We start from the raw sequence: 22665 nt of genomic DNA on the forward strand, positions 1-22665 counted from the left end.
AGAGTGACATTAACAAAAAGGAAAGTGGCAAAATCACTCTCCAAATTTATTAATACCCTTTTATTTTTTACTCGTTGAACAAACTTCCCGTTCCATTAACAACTTTTTTCACTTTTTTTGTTTTCCTTATTTGAATTTTTTCCGCATTTGTTCGTTTTGTGCCAAAAGTTTTTGACTTTTTGATTCATCTCGACGAGATGAAATGGAAAAGTAAAAAAAAAAATTTACTTTTACCCAAGTATTTTGAACAAGGACCACTTAATCAAAAAGTCAAAAAAATTTGGTGCAAAACAAACAAACGCGAAAAAAAATTCAAATAAGAACAAAACGGCATTTTTTCTAAAAGTGTTAGTGGATTAGAAAGGACAAATCTACTACTTTTATGTCCAAAAATATTCGAGAATTGATAGCTTTTCATTTTAAATTTTATTATAAAAGAGTGAATTTCTTAAGTACAATATAAGCCACTTATGTCTAATTTCATCACATATTTAGTCGAACAGTTTTTCGTTCGGTGTTGGTGAAATAAACATTGAAAGCACGTGAGGTTTATAATTTATTCTCATTTGTAAAGAGGGCATCTGCCATTAAGAAAAAACTCAGGGGTGTTCGGTGAAATTTACCCATTAAGAGAGAGAGAGAGAGAGAGAGAGAGAGAGAGAGAGAGTGTGTGTGTGTCTCAGTGAGAGGGAGAGAGTTAAAGAAATTTTCTTTATTCTTCGGATCCCTTTGCAAAATAATCATGGAAAACAGGAAAAGTGAGTAAATTCCACAGTGAAAGCAAGGAAAAGGGAAGGATAACAGGTATTGTTGAATTGACTTTAGAAACTTTTGAATTATTTTTTTTTTTGCTACAAGATATAGTTAGCGGAATTTAGCGGGATAAGTTAGATTAACATAGAGGAAGTCCAAGAGCTTTTCATAGCTCCGGACCCCAACCACCTCCAAAGGGGCTCGAACCTCCGCCTCCTGTAAGGAGGGGAGGGGAGGTTACCAACTGCACTAGGCAGTGGAACCTTAGAAACTTTTGATTAGGACGTAACTTTTAGAGAGATAGCTCAAAGCTAACTCATACTAAAAACATGCTTTCATTTATCCAAGACTAGCAGATGCCCGGCACATCGGAATATAACATTGTATTAACTTAAATAAATTATAAGTTCTACCTTATTGATTTATGTGATAAAGGTAATCTGTCAGTTATCAGTTTGAGATTTTTTTTTGTTCCTAATGAATGATAAAAGGCAACATTTATATAGAGATACATTGCCTAACAAGTGAATAGATAGAGATAGATTTATTATGAGAAATGATCTAATGGCTAAAATTTAGCAAAAAATGATCTAACAGTTGTAGCAATTGCTCTTGTTTATATGCCTAGACGTTTTTAAGAAAAACCGCTCTGTTTTGTAGTATAGATTCTAATCAGAAAAATTTATTTACATAGTTGAACGTACTCTTAAAACCTCTACCCGAAAGCAATACATGTTTCAATTATGTTTTGTCCCCTATATTTTCCTCCAAACTTTCGAGAATCAACCAGTGGTTCCCTCCCATCCATCACCAGGGCACCAACAGACCCATGAAAGGGCGCCGCCGGCAGCCCATGAGAGATTCAACAAAGGAAATATAATGCCATTTTAACTATTTAAATGGGGCATCTAATGACATACAAATGGGTTTGATTCCAAGACTCTAAAGCAGCAATTTACGCAAAGCAACATGCTATCTTCCTTTCCAGGCTTTAGCTTTACGGCCAAAAAACCCTCGTGTCATACGGAGTATATCTTAAGTGCCCATCTTTACCAGCGGGTACGGCTAACAAAAAAAAACTTTACCAGCGGGCACAAGCTCAAATACGTACTATAATACTCCCAATGGACAAATCAACGAGGACATCTTTGACCTTTTTTCACTTTAACGGGGACATTAGTAAATGAGTCAATCTAAATGCTTTCAAGAAAAACAATCTATCATACCGCTGGCTTCTGAAGGATTGTTTTCGTACAAAGTGTTGGTGTCGCTCCGACTCGCTTGTACCTGACAGCTATTGGATAATTGGATTAAGTGACTCGAGAAGAATAGTGTGATAACTAGTAAAGATAACCCTCATAGGAATTTACCTACCCCTTGTACGGTCTTAAGCTGCTCACAAATGCAGCAAAGATTATTACAATTCTCATGCCCAAGTCCCATGTAACAAATGAAGAGCGTTTGGGAGAGAGATGGGTGTCGGACGTATTTTCTTTTGTTTCGATAGACAGTATCAGGTACAGGTGGACAAAACTTAAAGCACATGCACTATATCGGCCCAGCAGATAAATATTCAGAAATCAAATTCAACTGAGCAGAGTATTCCAACGTTGTTTAAGGACGTCATATGCCTTCGGGCAGGGTATCGCCTGCAATCTAACTTTGTCATCATCAATTTTTGTTGTTACAAGGCCCAACCTAACCAACGTATCTACTGCCTTATCAACTGGCATTTCAACCTGCATGCAATTTTCAGTCGATGATCAGTTAAAGCACAAGGAAAAGTAGAGTAGGTAATGCCCTCGGGGTTTTTACCTGTTCTTCGAACATGTCATACATAAACCTCTCACACCTGTCTTTAACATTTTCGGGGCAAGCGGCCTGCAGTGCAAAACAATTCTTTGTGATACACCCGAACAGCAAATTGAGCTAATGATTAGCAAAAATTCTAACGCAAAGATAACTAACACTTCATATTTGAAATGAAAATATAGGGATAACGGTTACTAATATAGCATCTAACATATTTGAAGTCATGAATTCGAACCTCTAGGAGTAGAATAACGGTTTCATATTCCATTACCCACTCCCCTTGACGCTACCCCAAGGATTCGAATCAGTATTTACCTGGTAATTGGTACATGTTGGACGGGGTACAATGGGGCTTCACCTCAAACACTCTCGAGAGAAAAACACGACCCATACTTGGCACCAACCACTTTTCCACAAAATCTATGCCCACAACCACCTCGAAGCAGAACTTTGTCGAAACTTCAAGATTTCTAACACCCAAACCACCCAGACTTAAATTACAAGATTAACCTTGGATTGGAAATTCGACAGAAATGCAAGTACATCTGTTGAACAAAATGCTTGCTTCTAAGAACAATAAACCAGGAACCTGACTATCCCAATTGTGGTGCCACAATCACGCTCCTTGTTTAGTTTCAAAATAAACTTTATTTCCTGTAGCCATGCTTCTATTCAGACGAATAACCTTTTGTGACCTATTGTTTCATCGGTTTTGTCGGGGACAAACTAAAACGTGTTCAAATTTCATAGCTCTATTTCATTACGAAAATAGAATCTGGAGACCACGACTTAACATGCTCGCAGAAAGTAATACTGGATTTGCATTGATGACCACAAAAAACATATCCGATGCACCATTTCAATTGTCCTATCTTTCTCAGCTAAGAAATACAAAACTTCGAAGACAAGGCAAACCTGGCTCGTCTCCGCTTTGAGCAGGATTGCGTAAGCCAAAATGGCTTCCTTGTACTACACAGAGAGAGAGAAGATATGAGTAATCTATAACAAAAAGAAAAAGCATTTAGGCTGTCTAACATCTTCCCATTTGGAACATTCCCCTCTATTTAAACACCTGCCTCTATCTATCTAGTATAAAAAGTAGAAGCTTCATACTTGCTGCTGTTCAGATGCATCCAGAAGAAAGTGAACTGAGCCGAAGCCACTTGCTAAGGTTTTCTCATAAAGTGTCTTGTTGACCAGAAGCTGTAATAATGCAGGTTTTCAGGAAAATTACTTGGTAGCAAAAAAGAGGGGTTAATTGGAAGATCAAATACATCTCTTCTACTTAAGATCAAGTTGTCCGCAGAGAACAAAACAAACTTTCTGAATTCACCTGATACCTATCCCTTGTCTGTTTGTAACCCAGAGCCACACGGGTCACATATATAATAAGAGCACTGATTCCAATCACATCTAGAAGTACAGCAGATCTGTATTAACAATCAAGAAGTGCAGTTAACATTCTCGTGAATGAAACTCAACATGATGCAAAAAGAACTATAAATTCTGATTCTGCTTGGAGAGGAACAACCTCCAGAAGTAAATCCTAGTCCACACCAAAGAGATGTCTATGTAAAATGTGAACGAATTCTTTCTGCAGCGGATATCGTACAGAGCAATTTAAAGAATTAATACTCTTTCTGTTCCACTTCTTCGCTATTCGTCCACATCGAGGTTGCTTTTAGTTTATTATGCATGATATAAAGGGCCCAATGTGGGCATCAATGTTGCTTATTCTTTTTATGTTCTCGGTTTCACGTAAAATACTTCTTAACTTGCCCAATAGGTTTTGCTAACATAAACACAGGTCACACAAGCAAAAGTTGTCTGGAAATTTGCAGCAAGATAAATATTTTTCAGGCCCCTGACTTGTGAACCACGAAATGAAAAAACTATACACACTGACAAATAATATAAGTGATCATGCAGATAACAATATAGCAGCCCAAGCACAAGTGCATTATACCTACAAATACAAGAAGCCAATATTAGTGCAAGGAGCAAATATCCCCCTGTCGACAATTAGAAGTACTTGATATATTTCACCAGTTAACAGCATTTTCATGGTACTTCAGTGAGATATTAGTCATAGCTCACAAGAATGCACGCGGTATAAAACAAAATGGGCAAGAAATAGTTTCTTTGGTAATGGAAGGTGTTTCAAATCCCTATGTTGCGACAAACCCGACACATATCAACCACTTGCATGCCTAACTGTACCACAGAAATACCAAGGAATCAAAGAATCAAAACCAAAACAGGTTTGGCCATAGTCCTCACTCCCAAGTCATGGACATGGAAATAGGCACGTAACCTAGGTCATTCGTTGGTAGCAGTCCTTATAACATGTAGTTCCCTTAATCCTTTCTAGCGTTGATAGAGGAGCTCAAAGAACTTAAATATCTCACCATCCCTTGTCAATAGTTATCATGGAAACTCCCAGGTTTCTTGGTGTTACATGTATGTTGTGCTGGTGATTTCAGCGGTCAAAATACGGGGTTGGTCATATAGGGTAATATGTTTTAACTTTATTTAATATGCCCAAATCACGTGGGGGGATGGGGATAGATTTGGCCATCCCAGTCCTCAATCCCCGAATCTGATATCTGTAACCGTCCCGGGAACGGAAAATCACCTTGATTGTCCATACCTGCCCTGCGCCCGAAAATTTTCAAGACAAAAAATATAAATGTACTATATTTTTTCGTTACTACAAATTCAAGCCAATAATGATGAAAAAATTTGATTTTTTTTAATTACAACAAAGTTCGAATTCCAAGAAACATCCAAACCAAAGAACCGAAGTCTAACATTTCCACAAACATAATCCACACATATTTTTTGCAAAAATATAACAATTGTTGGTAAAAATAAAAATATCATATAGCATAATATATACTAATTAATGGGCTAGGGATTGGAACGGAGACTTGGAGGTATGTGGCTGATCCGAACTCTGAAATTTTTTTAAAATGTTGCCTCCAAATCCAATCCGATCCCAAAAAAAAATTCCCAAAAATCTAATCCAAAGGGGTAACCGAGTGGAGCGGATCAGACCAGAGTAAATTGCCAAGCTGTGCAACATTGCTCCAAGCTCACAGCAGATAATTGCATTGAGCATGTTGCATTAGCCTGGGACATTTGCTTCTAATTTGAAAAAGAAAAAACTGAAGTTCCTTATGTCAGTTCCGAGCATGTTTTGGAACTTAAATGGTTTCAAAATAGGCTGGAGTGCATAACCTAAGTGACCTTTGATGATGATTGCCTGAGGGCATACAGTATACACAGACACATGGGGATGTTTATCAGTAGACTTAATCTCTTCTGGCTCATCTTAATTCTTTTCGGTTATAGTCAATTGTTCTTCGCCTTCTTTCAAAGAGATCATTAGAAGGAAGTGTGCATGGATCTAGATATGTAGTTTCCAATAGTGCGCACCTTGTACTTCGATGGTGACAGGCATGTAAAGGTCTAAAGCAGTCTCTACATGCCTGGTTTGACAATACTCACTCTTTCCTTTAGGTTTTGGCATAGATGTTTGAACTCCTATTGAAGATTAATTGTGCCCATTACAACACTGTAGTTATTGCTAACAATCTTATCTTCCATGAGTGCATCAGATTGATGGAGTTTGACCGTTTCTTCATTCAGAATTTACTAATGAGGAAATAAACTGTGTCACTCTCTTGCAGTTTAAATCTTTGGGATGAGGCTGAACATATCCCAGATCTTTTAAGCCTTCAATTAGTGAAGATTATTCCTATTTTCAGACCACCTAAATATAAAAACCATAACTTAAAAAAATATTTTCTGACCAAGTTTTGGCGGGGAAGATGAGATATTCAAACACCGGCAGACTGGCTTATTTAAGTAAATATGAAATGAGACACCAAACTTAACACTAATCCCCCCTCCCCAACAGTAAAAAAGGGCACTTGAAAATTTGCAAGACGTAAAGCCCAAAATGAAGTTATTGGCAATTAATGTGTCAATAGTACACAAAGTCGTCAACATTAACCCCAGCCAAAAATAATATGCATATCAGTTATATATTCTAGATAAGTGGTTTACCATCAACATTTCGAACCACAAGTTTCCACACAAGAGAACATCCATTTAGATGACTCTACCCCATTTTCTTTGCTCATCCAGTTGACCTTTCTTAATCACTTCAATCAAGTTCAAAGAAGCATTACGTACTACAGAATATAAGGATATATCTAAATTAGGGTCTAAATGATGGAATCAGGAAAAAAAGAAGTAAAAAGAGGATGGAACAATGGAAATTCATATGAGCAGAATAAAATGTCTGTTTTGAAATGCGCTTTCATATGCTCGCAAATAGAGGTTACATTTTCAACAGTTCCATCACAAGAGGGAAAAACGTAGTCAGATACCCTTTCCAAAAAAATTGCTAAGACGCCAGACCTGAACAATGGAAGAGAACCTACCTCCACAAAGCTGAAGTACCAGGAAAGGTTCCAGACACTAGCCCATGTAATAATACTACACAAATGCGTCGTAAGTTGTAATTTAGTTCGACACCTTTGAAGCCATAAAAATCCATAAGCAATAGACACTGAGACATTGGTACCTTCTATGTCAAAAAGCATTGTATTTCCATCCATGTTAACATGCAAACAATTGGCAAAGCAATATGTAAAAGCACAGAACATACATACGGGGATGATAAGATGTTCACAAACTTGTAGTTTATGAAGTACGCCAAAAGTCCCAAGCTTGTGGCAATATCCAATCGTACCTACAAAGGGAGCATACATATTTGATCACAATGCGGAGGTAATATCTTTTCATGGTTTCCTTCTGTTGAATATGTCACAAAAGCTTACATCAGCCACTAGAGTGGCCAGCAAAGCTTGTCACATAGACCCACTTTGGTTTAACACAAATTTGGATATGTTGACTTGTCAAATAGATGAACTTCATAATATGCAAGGTGCTTAGAGGTAGATTGGGTGCAGGCACAGACCTCCATCTTAGGAAAGCATGAAGGATTGCCCAAAATGCCAAAATATCTTGTAAGGATAACAAAAGTAGTCTTCATTAAACTAGAAGCCACATTCTCGTGTTGTATGTAACGGTTTCATTTCCTTTCCAATCTTATGTCAACAATGTGATACTCAAAATTCTTAGAGAAATGAGTAATTGTATATAACTATCAGTGTCAACACTGAAAGTACAAAAATGACAAGTATTCAACCAAGCATTGAAGAACAATATATGATTATCAAGTATTCATCTGATGCGGCATCCATTCTAAAATATAGCAACTTGAGCATGACCATATGAACAAGACAAGCAAGAAACTTATAGTGGTTCCACACTCCCTTGTGCCTACATCCACTCACGGCTTCCCAATTGGAGTATCTTCTGCTAAAGCATCCAACTCAAATCGAAACGCCAATGAGTGGAGGGGCCGGCCAAACTCATATACTAGTTTTGGAGATCATAATCAACTAATGTGGGACATGCTCGTCTTGTTAAAGCATGTAGAGAGGTAAACAAAGAATACATGACGGAGGGATCACAAGGAAAACAAGCTGCTCTAAAAGCACAAACAAAAAGGCAGTTGATCAAGCGAGTCTCGTCCAAAAGCCTCTGAAAGCCTTGCTCTGATACCATGTTAAAGCATCCGACTCAAATTGGTTGAAAATAATTGGAAAGGCCGCCCAAGCTCATATATAAGGTTTGGAGGTGATAATGTAACCAATGTGGGACAAGCTCTAAAAATACCTACAAGCAGATTTTAACAAGGCTCATTCATAACATGACCAAATTTCAATCAAGAAAAATAGTCCTCTTGGATCAACTCAAACCAACAAATACGACCACCTATATTTATCAGTTAACAAGTTAATGATCACTTAGACCTAGTCTGGTGTCTCTGTGTGAGACCAAGTAGGGTTTGCAAAAATTTTGATGCCAACAATGGGTACAAGAAATTTCTTAAGATAAGAAATACAAGGTCAATGGGAACTCAAAAACTCTTCTATGAGCAAGCCCTCTACAGTGTAAACCAATGGTGACAGACGTACCACAAACTCACAAAAGGTTATGAGAACCATTGTAGATGGTACCAGATATATTTTTTAGAGTCTAGTCACATTACATAGGTGAGTCTAGTCACATTACATAGGTTTTTCTTATCAATGACTCCCAAATGGGATCTTGGGGGTACATTTATAGCCAAGTCTTTCAACGGCTATATTTTGGGTTTCTTTCAACAAAATGGTATACTACAAAACTAGGATGGTCAACCACAACTCAAGAATGGTTGACCAACTAGGAAATGGGAACTACAACTCTTTGGACTTAGCATTTTCACACACGACACTAGGGTGGTTGACCGCAGCACTGAAAAACTAAGGTTACTAAGTCTCTGGACCTTAGCAATGGTCAACCATGACCAGAGTCTAACCATGGCCTCCGAAGGTGACACATGAACTCCTCTTAATTCCTTCTTGGTTCTTACTTTGCCCATTGCTTTTTCATGCCCCTGAAGCTCCACCATAGCATTTCTTCCAAGTTAATGAAGATCTCGCAACTTCAAGCTTTATCCATTGCTTCCCCATGTAGATGAAGCTCTTCCATAGCACTTCCACATGCCAATGAACTCTCATAGCACTTCAAGGTCTCCAATTCTTCGTGGATGTGATTATAGACTCTCACTAAGGTAGGGCGTTGGGGTTCCACCTAAGCTAGCACCAAAAAAATATCGACCCCCCCCCCCCCCCCCCCCCCCCCCAAGTTGTGGTAAAGAACGATCTTGCCCGGCTATTCAGCATATCAAGCGATAACCGTAGTTGGAAGATCTACTTAAGAAAACGTCATGCTTACGATGAAAAAAGTTGCACCATACTTATCACCACTCTTGGCATCCACATTGATTCCAAATAATAGATCATCAGGTCAAGGTAGAAATTACTGTTTCATAAGGGTCAAGGCAGATATAAATTAGTAAATAAAACAGCCCTATATCAAATTGTGAATAACACATGCGCACCCAAACAAAACAATAATTAGACAAATACTTAGCTGTGGGTTGTTTGACTCAAGTTTATAATCCCTTTACGAAATTCAATGAGAGAACCTCTCAAACACTGAAAATGAACCTTTCATTACATACCGTGTCTAGGATACGAAAAGAGAGCTTTTTGTGAGGAAAAATAACCTGCAAGGAGAGGCAAAAAGTACCATAACATAATAGTCCATTTGAAAATGTGAAGAAGAAAGGTGAATATTTCAATACTGAAAAGAATTAATTCACATTTGATGAGAACAATAATTGGAAGAACAGAGTCATAGACATGCTGCATGCATTGAGCATAAGTATTTACCGGTAAATCTGGAATAGGAATTCTCTCATAGATCTTCAACTGCAACAAAGGAACCTCAGCTGTATCTTCAGTTTCTCCCTCATCCCTTTCCTCAGTGAAAAGTAAAATCAGTTCTTGAAATGCTGGCTCCTGGTTGAAAACAAACACGTTTGCCAAGTAGAACACTTGAAATAGGAGTATTTCCAAGTGATGCAGATACAAAAGTGACAGGTATAAAGAGCTACAAGGGAATAAAACAAAGTATGAAACCCTCAGCTCAGCTAAACAAGCTACTATGTAAAAACAATGGAAGAAGGGACTTTAACAAAGAGCGAGAAGTACTGAAGGAAAGGCCATAACCTGTGCCCAACCCTGCTCGAGCGCGGGTTGGGCGACCATTTCACATTCTGACGTGTTTTGACAAGTTTTGGTTACATGGCTGATTTGGGCTTGGTTACACAATGGAACTATTGTGTCCCTGATATGATTTTTGCTAATGTCACATAACCAGGCACCCTAACTTTCCCGGGGAGCACCCATGAAAAATAAGTTCAATTTTGCTTTATAAGCAATAACCCATGAGCAAGAGCGTTGGGAGGTCCAAGACCCATAATTGCACACAGATAGTCAAAATGGGATTCAAAGCTAGCCCTGCACTTTTCAACCAACACCCACAAGAGTACAAAAAGACGACGATATCCCCTAAAATTCCACATCAGATGATTTGCTCCAATAATCAAGGTCCAGTTTCCATTGCAACACATATATTCTTAATACCAAGATTATGTGTGCACTACAGATGGTGTACAAAAGATCTTCAAATAGATTCTTTCAATGAATTAATTTACACATTGCTATTAGCAACAAAAGAGAAAGAGAATGAATAGGGGAAGACAGAACAATCTGTCCTCATATATATTCAAAATAAAATACCTAAAGAAAGGCGTTATGTAAGAAAAATACCTGGAGAATTGATTGCGAGAAAAGGATGGAAATAGCAGTCTTCAACCTTTTCCAGAGATCGTTTCCAAAGTGTTTCCTCGAGGCAGGTTCCCATAAATCACCAAGTGTTATCCTCGATAAGAAAATTGGCCTGGGTAAGCAATCCTTCTATATCAGACATGTTAAAGCAAATCACCAATTAACCAAGGTCAAATGCTAGAAGGCTCTTTGTTCTTAAGTAGCTCATTTAATTTGGAGAAAATATCTCTTAATTCTAAAATTTCAAATTTCACACAAATATGAGTCTAAACCTAGCTTTCCAGAATTTGGTCGAATCTGTAAGTAAAAATTGAACCCCCAATGCATCCCGTTAGAAAGTAGAGGCCTGCTTGTCTTGAAACCAGTGTTTGAAAATTCGGTCATCTAGGCCGACTAGGCCCCGCCTAGGCACTAGGCGATGGTCCAACGCCTAGATTAGGCATCCGACTAGTCAGCGCCTAGGGATTTTTAGCACATTGCTTGAAACAAAATGTTTCAGAAGGTAAACTGAGTTTATCTTAGAACCTTTTACATGAAATAAACAATTTAATTTGATTGTTCTTGAGATAATAGTTGACAGATTTTAGAACATACAAGGTCTTACTAATGTCATCCAACACATAATAACACAATCAGGATTCGATAGGTACACATTTGTCAAATAGTTCCAGAATTAAGGTGTTAATCAAAAAAATATACCAGCAAGTCGGTCTATTGAGGAATTCACACCACAGGACTTAAATAGAAACACAAAATATTGCTTAAAACCTTAAAAAAGTGAATTCTCACGCCATAATAATGCAGAATAACTTGGAATCCAGAATAATGTAGGAATTATCCCAATTTTTGGTATGTACTCAGAAAACAAATCCAGAATACAGAAATATGGACACGTTTTGCATTATGTCATCTGAAGGAAATATCAGGATGAAGAAGAATGGTAATAACTGAAATACATTTTCTAATGTGGTCCTACTCAGTGGGTTAGTGAGTTCAAACGATAGTTTATGTCCATTCTTTTCACCGCCTCCTAGGGTCCATGCATAGTCACATACTTTGACTCCTGCATTTACAAATTTACATGTATGTACAAAAAAACACCATGTATTTGCTTTCTTTTGAGCATAGAATGAGCAAAATTACTGCCTGTCATTTTCACATGTGAGATGCATCGCTCCCAGAGTGCCCAAGAACCTATATGTTATAGCATAAACTAATGAATCACAAGATCTTCATATCTAATGAGCTAGATTCACAGGAATTGAGGTAAAGAGGATCTTCTCAACTAAAGAGAAAAAGTAAAGGGAGAAACTAACTTCCGGGTTAAGGGAAACAAGTGATGAGCACTAACAGGATAGTAAAATCCTGCAAATTGCAGAACAAAGCTAAAGAACATAAAATGAAAAGCAATTCTCAACTGCACAGCCTCAATGAACAAAACCCAATATGGCAGCTATGGGAAATACCCTTGCTGCAAAAACAATTTTATAATGCACCATGGTAATAAAATTTACAACAGCATAATGGAATTGAATTTTTCCTGTCCAAGTAGAACAAAAGGCTGCAAAGAATGAAAAAAGCTGCAGGAAGGGTGGCTGGGATAATAACACCAACCTTAAATATGGTTCAGAAGTAGTAACATCAGATTCAAGGTCAAATGATTCTCTTGGCATAGGTGAGATAAGTCCACTCCATATAAGGAACTTCCTTAAGAGCCTGCCACGGGGTCCAACGGGTGAGAGAATCCCTTCATATCGAGTTACTGCCCTTTGTGCTGCCAGCCAAATAGGAAGTTCATTATCTGATAAATGGTCAACTTGTAGTAGGTTATCAGAACTTTGTTCACTGAAAGGATTTGTCTGCTGGAGAACGGTCAGTTTCTTCAGCCAAAGCTTAGCTCTCTCAGCCCAAATTTGTACATCTTGTCCCTGATATGCGCTCTTAAAGGCCTGATCTAGAGCAGCAGAAGAAAACATGTCGAACTTGACAAAAATGTAGGATGATTTTGAGAGAATGACCTTGAAATGGAAATATGAAATACAAGAGCATAACATCTGACATTCGAAAATATATTGGCGGATATCTCTTTACGGAATATAGGATGATGTTGAGAATATCCCATAGCAGCATAAAGTTGCTCCAATAAAAACCAAGCAGCAGAGAAAGGAAAAAAAAAGACATGACTTAACATGTGCAAGCAGATAAACTAAAAAAAATTAAAGCAATACTATGATACCGCTTTCTCCAATAAATTAAAGTAATACTATGATACTGCTTTATAGGAGAAAGTAAATTCCTCTAAATTAAAGAAATTACCTCAGTTATCCATATTCCAACTTTTGCTAATGGCTTGGAGATGATTAAAAAAATTCCTTGCAGCAGTTTTGACTGTAAATAATCCAATTTGTCAACAAGTAGTAAGCCCTTCTGCCTCTCCGTTGCATAACCTCGCCTGTAACATCAAAGATTATAACATACTAACTCTAGATGAACTACCAATGCAGGCTAGGTAAAAGCTTAGCAGCAAAAATTATGAAGTAAAAAACAAAAGATCGTAATGTTTTACAGAAGAACATCTTGAAAATGGTAACCCTCGCAAACAAAATTGTGATTGGTGCTTTATGGAATAATAGTGCATGGTACTAGGTCAGGTATCACCAACTTGAAGACAAAACATTCCTCTCGGAAAAAAAATCCCTTTCTTCCCTTCCTCGTAGTAACTCGGGTTATGGGTTATTTGAGTTTAAGTCACCGGTAATGTAGTCTTTCTAATTGTTCTGTTTGATAAAGTATTTTTATCATTGTAAGTTTCTCAGCCTTAACCAAATGATGAATATCCATTAGGGTTAACTAACATATTTATGCTTATCTTGTCTTTCTCATCTTGAACAATGTAGAAGATTGGTAGAAAAGACTCCAACTTTAGCAGTGCAAATCCTCTGACTCCTTTAAACAGACATCTTTCTTTTTGTTTGGAAGCCAAATTCATTAAGGGCACCAAAAGGGTGTATAATCGCACACAAGGAACATTAGGGTTGAAAATAATCAAGACAAAAGATTACTGATAAGGTTCTCCAGAAAATATATATCAGCCAAATAAAATGTATTACAACAAGGCAACTTCAACCTATTTGTACATTTTTGTTCAGGAATATTTGTCAAGAGGATGGCAAATGTAAACAGGCACTCGCCATTTACAAAAGACTAGTTCAGTGATTTGCACTCAATCACCAACATCAGTCTAAATTATCGATGAAGACCACCGCGCATGATGTGTACCAGACTTCAGCCTACCAAATTGGAGAGAAACTTGACATTTTTCCATCCAAATCAATACGAGAACATCTTGCATGGGTTCAATTTCGTCCAGGATGCTCTCAGCATAATACAATTTCCACGCATGTAGCAACTTGCAGCAGTTGAAGAGATGAAGCCCGTGCTCATCATGTGCGACAGGCTTTGTTCATAATTTGGAAAATGTTGTCAATTGGACACAACAGATTTAAACTCGACAGTTAAGGGTTGAAAAATGTGCAACTGATAGTTAAGGGATAAAATAGACAAAAGTTGAGTAGTTTACAGGGTAAAAGTCAAATGAACCCCACGAAATATTAAACAAAGACATCGCATTTCTCATGCTACATGCAATGCACTAGCAAAAGACTAATCCAAAGTCTGACACACAGAACATAAATTCGACGGAATCCAAATGATCAAATGCTAACCACGGGCTGCAAAACTGTTAAAACAAAGGAAGAAATCTTTATCAGCATCTAATACTATTAAATGCAAAAGAAGCCTTTGCACCACAGAAGATTAGAGCATGGTAACCCACACTTTAGAAGAAACTATCGGTACTTCCAGAAGATCACATCCTCCCTTCTAATTGTGAATCATAAACTGTCAAGTAAAGCAAGGCTTCAGCAATGATGTAGTTATGTAGATTTGGTTCTTTATGAGACATTCTAAGAGGACCAAAATCAAAATTTATCACATTCTATTTGAAAGGTATCTTCGCCAGTGCCATGATAAGTGTCTTATTTTCCAAACAGCTGGTCCCCAAACCGGATAAGGGAGGAGAGTTTGTGCTTTAGGTAGCCGAATAGCAAGCTCTTTATGAACGTATATCCAAGGGACATATCGCCTTGACAACAAGAAATGAATCATAAATGATTATGATTCATGTAGCCAACACCAAACGATTTGGACACAAGGCTTAGTTTAATTGGTTCTAGAAACAAAAATAGACATGACACGCGCATGATATCAACAGGCTCATACGTCGTTTAAAACAGCACAAATAATATGTATCTTATAACGAGATAAAAATAAGAATCACAAGATAAATATTCAAGAACTACGCATTAGCTGTTTTCAACATGCCTCAACTTCTTTAAAAATGAATTCTAACATCCTAACGTGTCTCTACCATTACCGTCCCTTGTTCGACTAAAAAGCTTAGAGTAGAAACAACTAACACTTATTTGGGTGTGTCGCTCACATGTATATGCAAGGGTGGTAGACTTAGTTCGTACTTTTTACATGTGGTTCGGTTTTGTTTTAGAGACTTTCACATGATTCACATACACTAAAAAGGGTGCTATACGGTCTCAAAGGTCCTCCAAGTCAACTCCCACAAAACTATCTATAAAACCCACAAAATCAGAGTCTTTCAATTCTTCCTTTTGGATTTTAAGAGGCATCAGGACCACCTAAAAGCAAGAAGCTTACACATTGAACGCGGCAGACTACCAAACATGACACAAAAACAAGTTCCAAACTCTATAGCTATCAAACAAGAATCCATGTATTTCTTAGACAACGCACTGGCGGTGCCACAGCTTGTTGTGGGTATGCAAGTTTTGGAGAAAAAAATTACATATTTAGGTTTGCCCACTACATTGAACACCCTACCCAATTAATTTTCAACACCCTGCACAATTAATTTTGATCAAGGAATTGGATTTTTTAGATCAAGCATTTAGCGTTATGTAAGTGACTTGAATTTTTGAATGGTCTCTTAATACATCCATTTGAATAAAACGAACAGTTATGCTCATCAAATTGAGACTCGAAAAAGGTCTCATTTAAAGTGGGTAAACTTACCCTCACTAACATATGAAAACTCATCGGGCATGGCATTGTCGGACCATTGATATTAATATATCAGATTTTTTATTTAACTTTTTCTTGTTATTGTTATAGAGCTTGTACAGTTTTTGCATTTTCTTGAACACCCTGCTAAAGATTTCTGGAGCCACCACTGACAATGTCCCAAAATGCATGTCACCTAGGATGTTGATCGTTACAATATGAGGAACAACAACATAAAGAGGGAACAAGACAACCGGTAAATTGTGGTAAGCTAGAGGTAGGCTTCTACTCTTACAACACCAGAACAAATTACTTTCAGGGAAAAATGAGATGATATCTAATAGTATTGATCAAATTATCTGTGTAAAACGTACTTCTACGAGCATGATGACCCATGTTATTGAGTTGCTAAACATACACTCTCTCCAAAATTTGTCATTTAGGAGAGAGGATAAGGTTTTGTTCTCCCCAGTTTCGATTGCAGATGCTTGCATGACAAGCTCTGGTTATTTCACCCACGTGGCTCCGTGTTTGGTGGTCGCAGTTTCTGTTTGTGGAACATTGAGAATTTTTTGATTTGCAAATATTTACACAAACCAAAAGAATAAAAAGATATTAGCATACAGTTTTTCTGTGCTGTTTACTAATACTTTAAAAACAAAAACGGAAACTCTACCAATCAAGCGCAAATTGACCGTTTTGGAACTAAGGTGTACTTGGTTTCTTTGGAAGTACATTTGCGAACATAATCCTCTAGGGAATTATAGCTTCCTGGCACACAGTTCAAAACTTTCAATAGGCTAATTGGATTCATGCCCTTCCATTATAGCTGCAAGACTGTAACATTTCATGATGTCGATTGCCAAAAGTTCTCTACCCTAGCTTTGAGAAGATCCATATCGACACAATGTACCCAAAACTCACCTGAATATTATAGCATTGGACTCAGATGCCCTCTTCCAGTCAACATAAACTGGCAGAGTAAGAAGATAATCACTGTTCAATGCAGTTGTCAACATCAAATCCCGGGCTGACAGTTCTTCAAACTGAGCATTACAAAGAAGCTGTACGAAAGCGCGCTGGAAACGAGTGGCCACAGCAATTCTACAGTCAATTTCGCATGATCAGCTAGATCCAGCTAAAGCATGAAGCTTAAAATTAGTCTAATGTAGAACAGCCTAAATAATGAGATTTAGTAAACTGTACAACCATCAAACTTGTAATTAAGTACATGCATTGTTCTCATAAGAACTTTGCCAAAAGGAATCATGTTTGAAGAAATTACGACACAGAAAACTGTAAATACACAAATGGGTAAATGGTTTCCCAACAATATTCAGTCAGAATACTGAAAAAGACCCTGCTGTGTGCACTTGAGTTATACACACAAAAGAATAAAGAACCAAAAAAAACAAAGCACAAATACAAGCAGCATCTATGAACGAAAAAGAAGCTCCCCTTTCCCCAACAACTTTAAAAAGATCAACTCCTACATAACACAAGCTTTGTCGATGCATGTGAAGACTCACCAAAGTCCAAACGATTAAATGTATTTCAAAATGCCCGAACAAAGACTAAGGAAACACTCTCAAAACAGGCGCATTCCTTGTGGAACAGACATTAATTTAATTGTTGAGGCATTCTTAAATTGTTTTAAGTTTTAACTATGACTTGAACATAGTCATTCCACCAACAAGTTTCTTTAGATGTAACAGACCTCTATTCTTCGATTCTCCTAGGACTTCTTTCTATCTTCTTTTAAAGCAGCCCACCATACAACACATCTGGTTACTATCACCCTCAGAATTTCAAATTAGACCTTAAGCACTTATTCTAACACGTCTCTAACTTCTCATCTTTAAGATTTCACCATCTAGTGGCATTTCTTTAATACGAAATCTAGTTTTATATTGTCCTTTAACCGAAATATCTCGTACCATAATTCTACATTGTGCAGTTAAGTTTGCTCGAGATAACCTTACAACTTTTAGACGTCATCGAACAAAAATAGTATAGGTTCAAGTATCTAGTATGGTGCTATCTTTACGCAAGTTCTAAAAAGAAATTTTGAGTTATGTTATTTCCTTGGCTATATAGGTGCATATGTAAGTGACTACGGATATACTACAATTTCTGAGAACTTTGAACAAAATCAGACATAAATGTCCTTCCAATCTATAAAGCGTGAGTGGTATGGACAAAATTTCGTACTTCGTCCTATGTAGATTCCCCAGCACCTCAATGGTGGCATCTATTGTAAATATTGGACAAGACCATGGCAATTGTGAAATGAGCCAAAAGGTTGTTTTTGCACTTGGTTTGATGATGTGGCTTTCTCTTTGCATGGCTTATGCTGACAAAGTACCTGACAAGCTTCTATTGTTGCAGTGCCTTAGAGCATCTCCAATGCAAGCCACCAAAATAGAGACCCAAATCTCTATTTTCATCTTTATTTAATTAAAAAAATGTATATAGAGACTTCCACTTATCATTCCCACTCCAATCACAAATCTCTATTTTCATCTCACAAATTTCCCTCCATAAATATATCTACAACTCCATCCCAATTTTTCCGAATTCCACTATAGCATCAAAAAACTCTTACAAAAAATTGAATTGGTGAAAATGTTTATTAACTATCATATCACTATTTTGTGACAATATTCAAATATATAGTCAATATTAGACTCATTGTGAAGATATGATTGATATCTTTCAAATGGACCGTGGCATGAGAGCGGGGTGTGTATTATTTTGGTTAAATTTGTAAAATGAAAAAAAAAATTGATGTTAAATTCAAAATTGACCATTACCTATAACTGTTATATCCCTCTCAATATGTAGGCCAATCTTATGTATTTTAAGTGAACAACTCAACCAATAAAACCTGCTAATATTTACGGACTTAATTCTCACTTAGATCAAATTCTTCTACAATTTATAAATAGTGGGCATCTTGCATCTCGTTGCGTGCCTGGGGCCCACAACCCTCTCACTAGTGTTCTAGTAGATTGAGCTCCATAGCTCCTACATTGATCCTTCGAACAAGCCACATTGAATGTTTCTTTATGGTTCCATAATGTTATTCATAGTGTCTAACAATATATCATATCATCGTTTAGGCATTTCTTCAATACACAGAACCTGAGAATATTATTGCTTGATACAACTAATCATCCTAAAGCCCCTTGAGTCAACAGCAAACATCATGACCGGTATAACAAGTTCATGAAAACTAATCACCAACAACTTGCTACATAGAGGATATACTGTTGGAGTTCCTCCATATTCCAACAGAAGCAACCGTACTCATAAACTATTCCAGTCTTATAATGAAAATTGTTGCGGTAAAAGAATGGAACTAACCTTGACTCCTTCAAGGAATTTCTCTTGATGCTTCTGGGCAAATAACCCAACAGATATCTCAGGTTTAAGCTAAAAGTCGAAGCTGCTAGCATGTCGGGTTCAATCTTGTCTTCCCTGTACTCTTCCATGCTCCCAGTCCCACCCGTATTTTCTATAGATGATTCAAATTCATTTCCCTTGGGTTCATCGTCTCTTTCTGAACGAGCTGAACCATTGACACTAGTTCTTTTCTTCTCGCCAGACTGGGTCAGGTTATAGTCCAATCGCATTTCCTCTAAAATGCTTTTGTGTTCAGCATGAAGTATGGAGTCCAAACACCTACAGATCAGAAAGATGTAAAATGCATTGGAATTAAGACTTTGACTTCAAATAAATACATGCATTTTCCACCGTGTTCAACAGCGACTCAGAATTGGAGAAGCTCGTACAATAATATAAGCAAATTTCCAACACTGTTGTCAAAGTCCTGCAGTTATGGATCAAGGATAAACACATATTTCTCCTATTCGTTTCTCTAGTAGTGGGAAAGAGGTTCCCTGTTCAAATGGTGTCTAGATTAAAGCATTGGGTTGGAATCTAAATTTTGGGGTACCATGTAAAGCCTTGGTGGCATCTTGTTTGGTTGAAGTTTCTGCAGTTAGGATTTCATATCCGTCCCCTATGAAATCAAAAAACATAGAATATCAAATACCAGAGGACGTGGAGCTAACAATAAAAGGAAACCGGAAACTATTTGTTTCTTTACTGTTAGTCCAACCATACAAGCCAGGCTAAGAAGTTAAGCAACAAAGAGTGGTCTAATAAGTAAAACGATTCATAGTATTATAGTAAGACAACCCACTCCATTGAAATCCAACATTGCTGTACACGTCCCGACTTACCTTCCAACTTGAGGTTGGATGCAATCCAGTCATGAGTTGGGCATTCAATGGCTATTGAAAAAACGTGCCCAGATTTTAATGGAGTGGGTTGTCTCTCTGTGGCAAACTTGGAAAGACTGAAATAATAAAAGTTTCGACAACTTGAATTCCAATGTTTACTCTAGCTACACGAACAACATTGCCTATGCCTCTGAAATGAATGAGGCATTCAAGTGCCCTCTTCACACTGGCGTGCTTCACAATGCACTAATACGTTGGGTTCCCCCCATTGCAGCTGGAGTTTCTGAAACTTAATGCTGATGGTTGCTCGTACGAGAGCTCCGGCAAAGCTGATTTCGGTGGACTCTTTCGTGACCACAAAGGAATCTGGATTCTGGGCTACTATGGAAGGTTAAACTGCTCGTCAATCCTCAAGACGGAACTATACGGTAACTTTGGAGAAGGGACTGATTCCACTGAACAATGTAAGCATTGAATCCGACTCCCAGGTCGCTGTCCAATTGATCGATGAAGGTTACCCTGTTGGCCATCCCCAACAAGCTTTATATAGGGATTAGCGTAGCTAGTTCCTTTTATTTCCTATGTCTGTACTTGTGTTGAACTCGTTTCCGCTTTAGATTTATGTTGCACCAAAAGAAAACATGCCGACTATAACGGGGAACTTACGAGGTCAGAAGAAGAAATTGATCAATCTCCTCTTGTGACTCGAACATCAGCAGAATACCATCCAAAAGCTCCGTCTTAGAAATGGCTATGTACCGTTGTCTGGGCACTTGAATTCCAGAAATGCCTTTACCTCCACCAGCTTCGCCGCCGCCGGCAGCCGCTGCTGGAACTCCGGGCTCGGCGGGGTCCTCCTCCGTCTCTCCAAACCCTCCATTGTCATTCTTCGGCGTCAGTTGTGAGTTCGATTCCCTATACTCAACTGCTGCTATATCCTGATTAGTTCTGAGAGATTTACAGTGAGGAACTCTGACAGTGGCAGCGGGAGTTCGAGAAGAGAGAGAGTAAAGGGATAGTGACGACGACGAAGCGCTGAGGCCGGTGGAGATTCTCAGAGGAAGAAGCATCAGAGCCGCCAGTGGAGGAGTTGGACGAGGAACGGGATTGTCGATTGTCCATAGCCAAACGCTGCTCCACCACAAATATATGGAATGATGATATGAATAAACAGCTAGAAATCACGCACGTCGATTTTTTCGTGTTTTCCTTTGGGTAAAAATCAAGATATCCTTTCCTGTCAGTATTTTTTGAAAATATGTTGGACCCCCAAAGTATGAGAATATTAGAAAAACCTACCCTTCGAGTCGACCATGTGTGCATGGATCGGGTTGGGAGCTGGAAGGAAGGATGGCAATTTACCCCGTCTCTCTGTTGTAATTCGGGTGGTTTTGCAATTGTTTCCTAAGCTTGGATTGGGGTTAGGGAAGAGACATTAATCTAATCTTTCTTGGGTTTAGTTGCGGATTGGTGTTCGGCACTCTCTCCTTACCCGCCCAGAATCCTCCCAAATTGATTGATAATAATTACTGTATAATTTTATTCTTGAGAGCATCTCCATTCCTCATTTTCCCTTACTAAAATTTGAATTTAAACTCAAAATTGAGTAAAAATCACCTAAAACACCACTCCACTCTTTACTCAAACTCATACTCATACTTCACTCAAATTTCTCCTCAAATTTGGTTTGGACCAAATCCTTACTCAAATTTTAAAAGGTAATTCTCCCCCTCAAATTTACAACTATGTCATTAATGAAACTTTTACTCAAATTTATGCATAGATTTGCATTTGCCCATTGAATTGCTTTGTACCAAACCAAGTTTTTACCCAAATTTTTACTCAACTTTGAATAAAAAAAATTGAGCAAAGAGTGGAGATACTCTAACAAGAATTACTACAAATTCAATTCACCACCTATAGTTTTAAATAATAATTAGGTTTCTAGTTAAGAATTTGTTCTTGTTAATGAGAAACATACCTCCATATGAGTATTACTATCATCTTTTCCGTTCAATGCACGGAGCGGGGAAAAAAGGGGGAATTGCATTTCAGTGGAGAGTGGGGCAAAAAATGCCCAACTCATGGACCATGTTTTTGGAATTGTTCAGTCATGGAAAGGAAAACAATAATTCCCAAGACATGGAATTGAAGACAAAAATATCCCTCCTTCTGTCATGAATCAGGGGCAACTTAGGTTCATTCACAGAGCAATTTAGATTCATACGCGGTGCAACTTATAGGGCAACTTAGGTTTATACACGGGGCAACTTAGAGGGCAACTTAGGTTCATACATTGGACAATTTAGATTCATACACGGGGCAACTTAGAGAGTAACTTAGGCTCATACACGGGGCAACTTAGACTCATACACGGGGCAACTTAGATTCATACATGAGACAATTTAGATTCATACACGGGGCAACTTAGAAGGTAACTT

The 22665-nt window shown here is 37.8% G+C and overlaps 1 protein-coding gene across 16 annotated transcripts; it reads right to left on the reverse strand.

Annotated features, from left to right (window-relative positions):
* Window positions 1-1951: 1951 nt before the first annotated feature.
* LOC131315295 (uncharacterized) lies at window positions 1952-21445 on the reverse strand. Of its 16 annotated transcripts, none has more exons than XM_058344562.1 (15): window positions 20891-21433; window positions 19344-19661; window positions 16902-17081; window positions 13200-13335; window positions 12498-12832; window positions 10866-10995; window positions 9924-10052; window positions 9713-9757; window positions 7248-7327; window positions 3899-3995; window positions 3679-3768; window positions 3481-3534; window positions 2569-2634; window positions 2318-2492; window positions 1952-2279 (listed from the first exon to the last, which is right to left on the reverse strand). In XM_058344562.1, the coding sequence occupies exons 1-14, from the start codon at window positions 21292-21294 to the stop codon at window positions 2340-2342; spliced, it is 2217 nt and encodes a 738-aa protein (XP_058200545.1). In that variant the 5' UTR covers window positions 21295-21433; the 3' UTR covers window positions 1952-2279; window positions 2318-2339. The 16 variants fall into 16 exon arrangements, 3 of the variants coding, with proteins under 3 accessions (XP_058200545.1, XP_058200502.1, XP_058200600.1); XR_009196798.1 differs by lacking the exon at window positions 1952-2279 and adding an exon at window positions 2881-3035 and having other exon boundaries at window positions 2445-2492; window positions 3906-3995; window positions 20891-21434; XR_009196795.1 differs by lacking the exon at window positions 1952-2279 and adding an exon at window positions 2881-3035 and having other exon boundaries at window positions 2447-2492; window positions 20891-21434.
* Between the last annotated feature and the right edge of the window lie 1220 nt (window positions 21446-22665).

This window comes from Rhododendron vialii, chromosome 1a (genome assembly GCF_030253575.1).
Source record: "Rhododendron vialii isolate Sample 1 chromosome 1a, ASM3025357v1".
Lineage (NCBI taxonomy): Eukaryota > Viridiplantae > Streptophyta > Magnoliopsida > Ericales > Ericaceae > Rhododendron > Rhododendron vialii.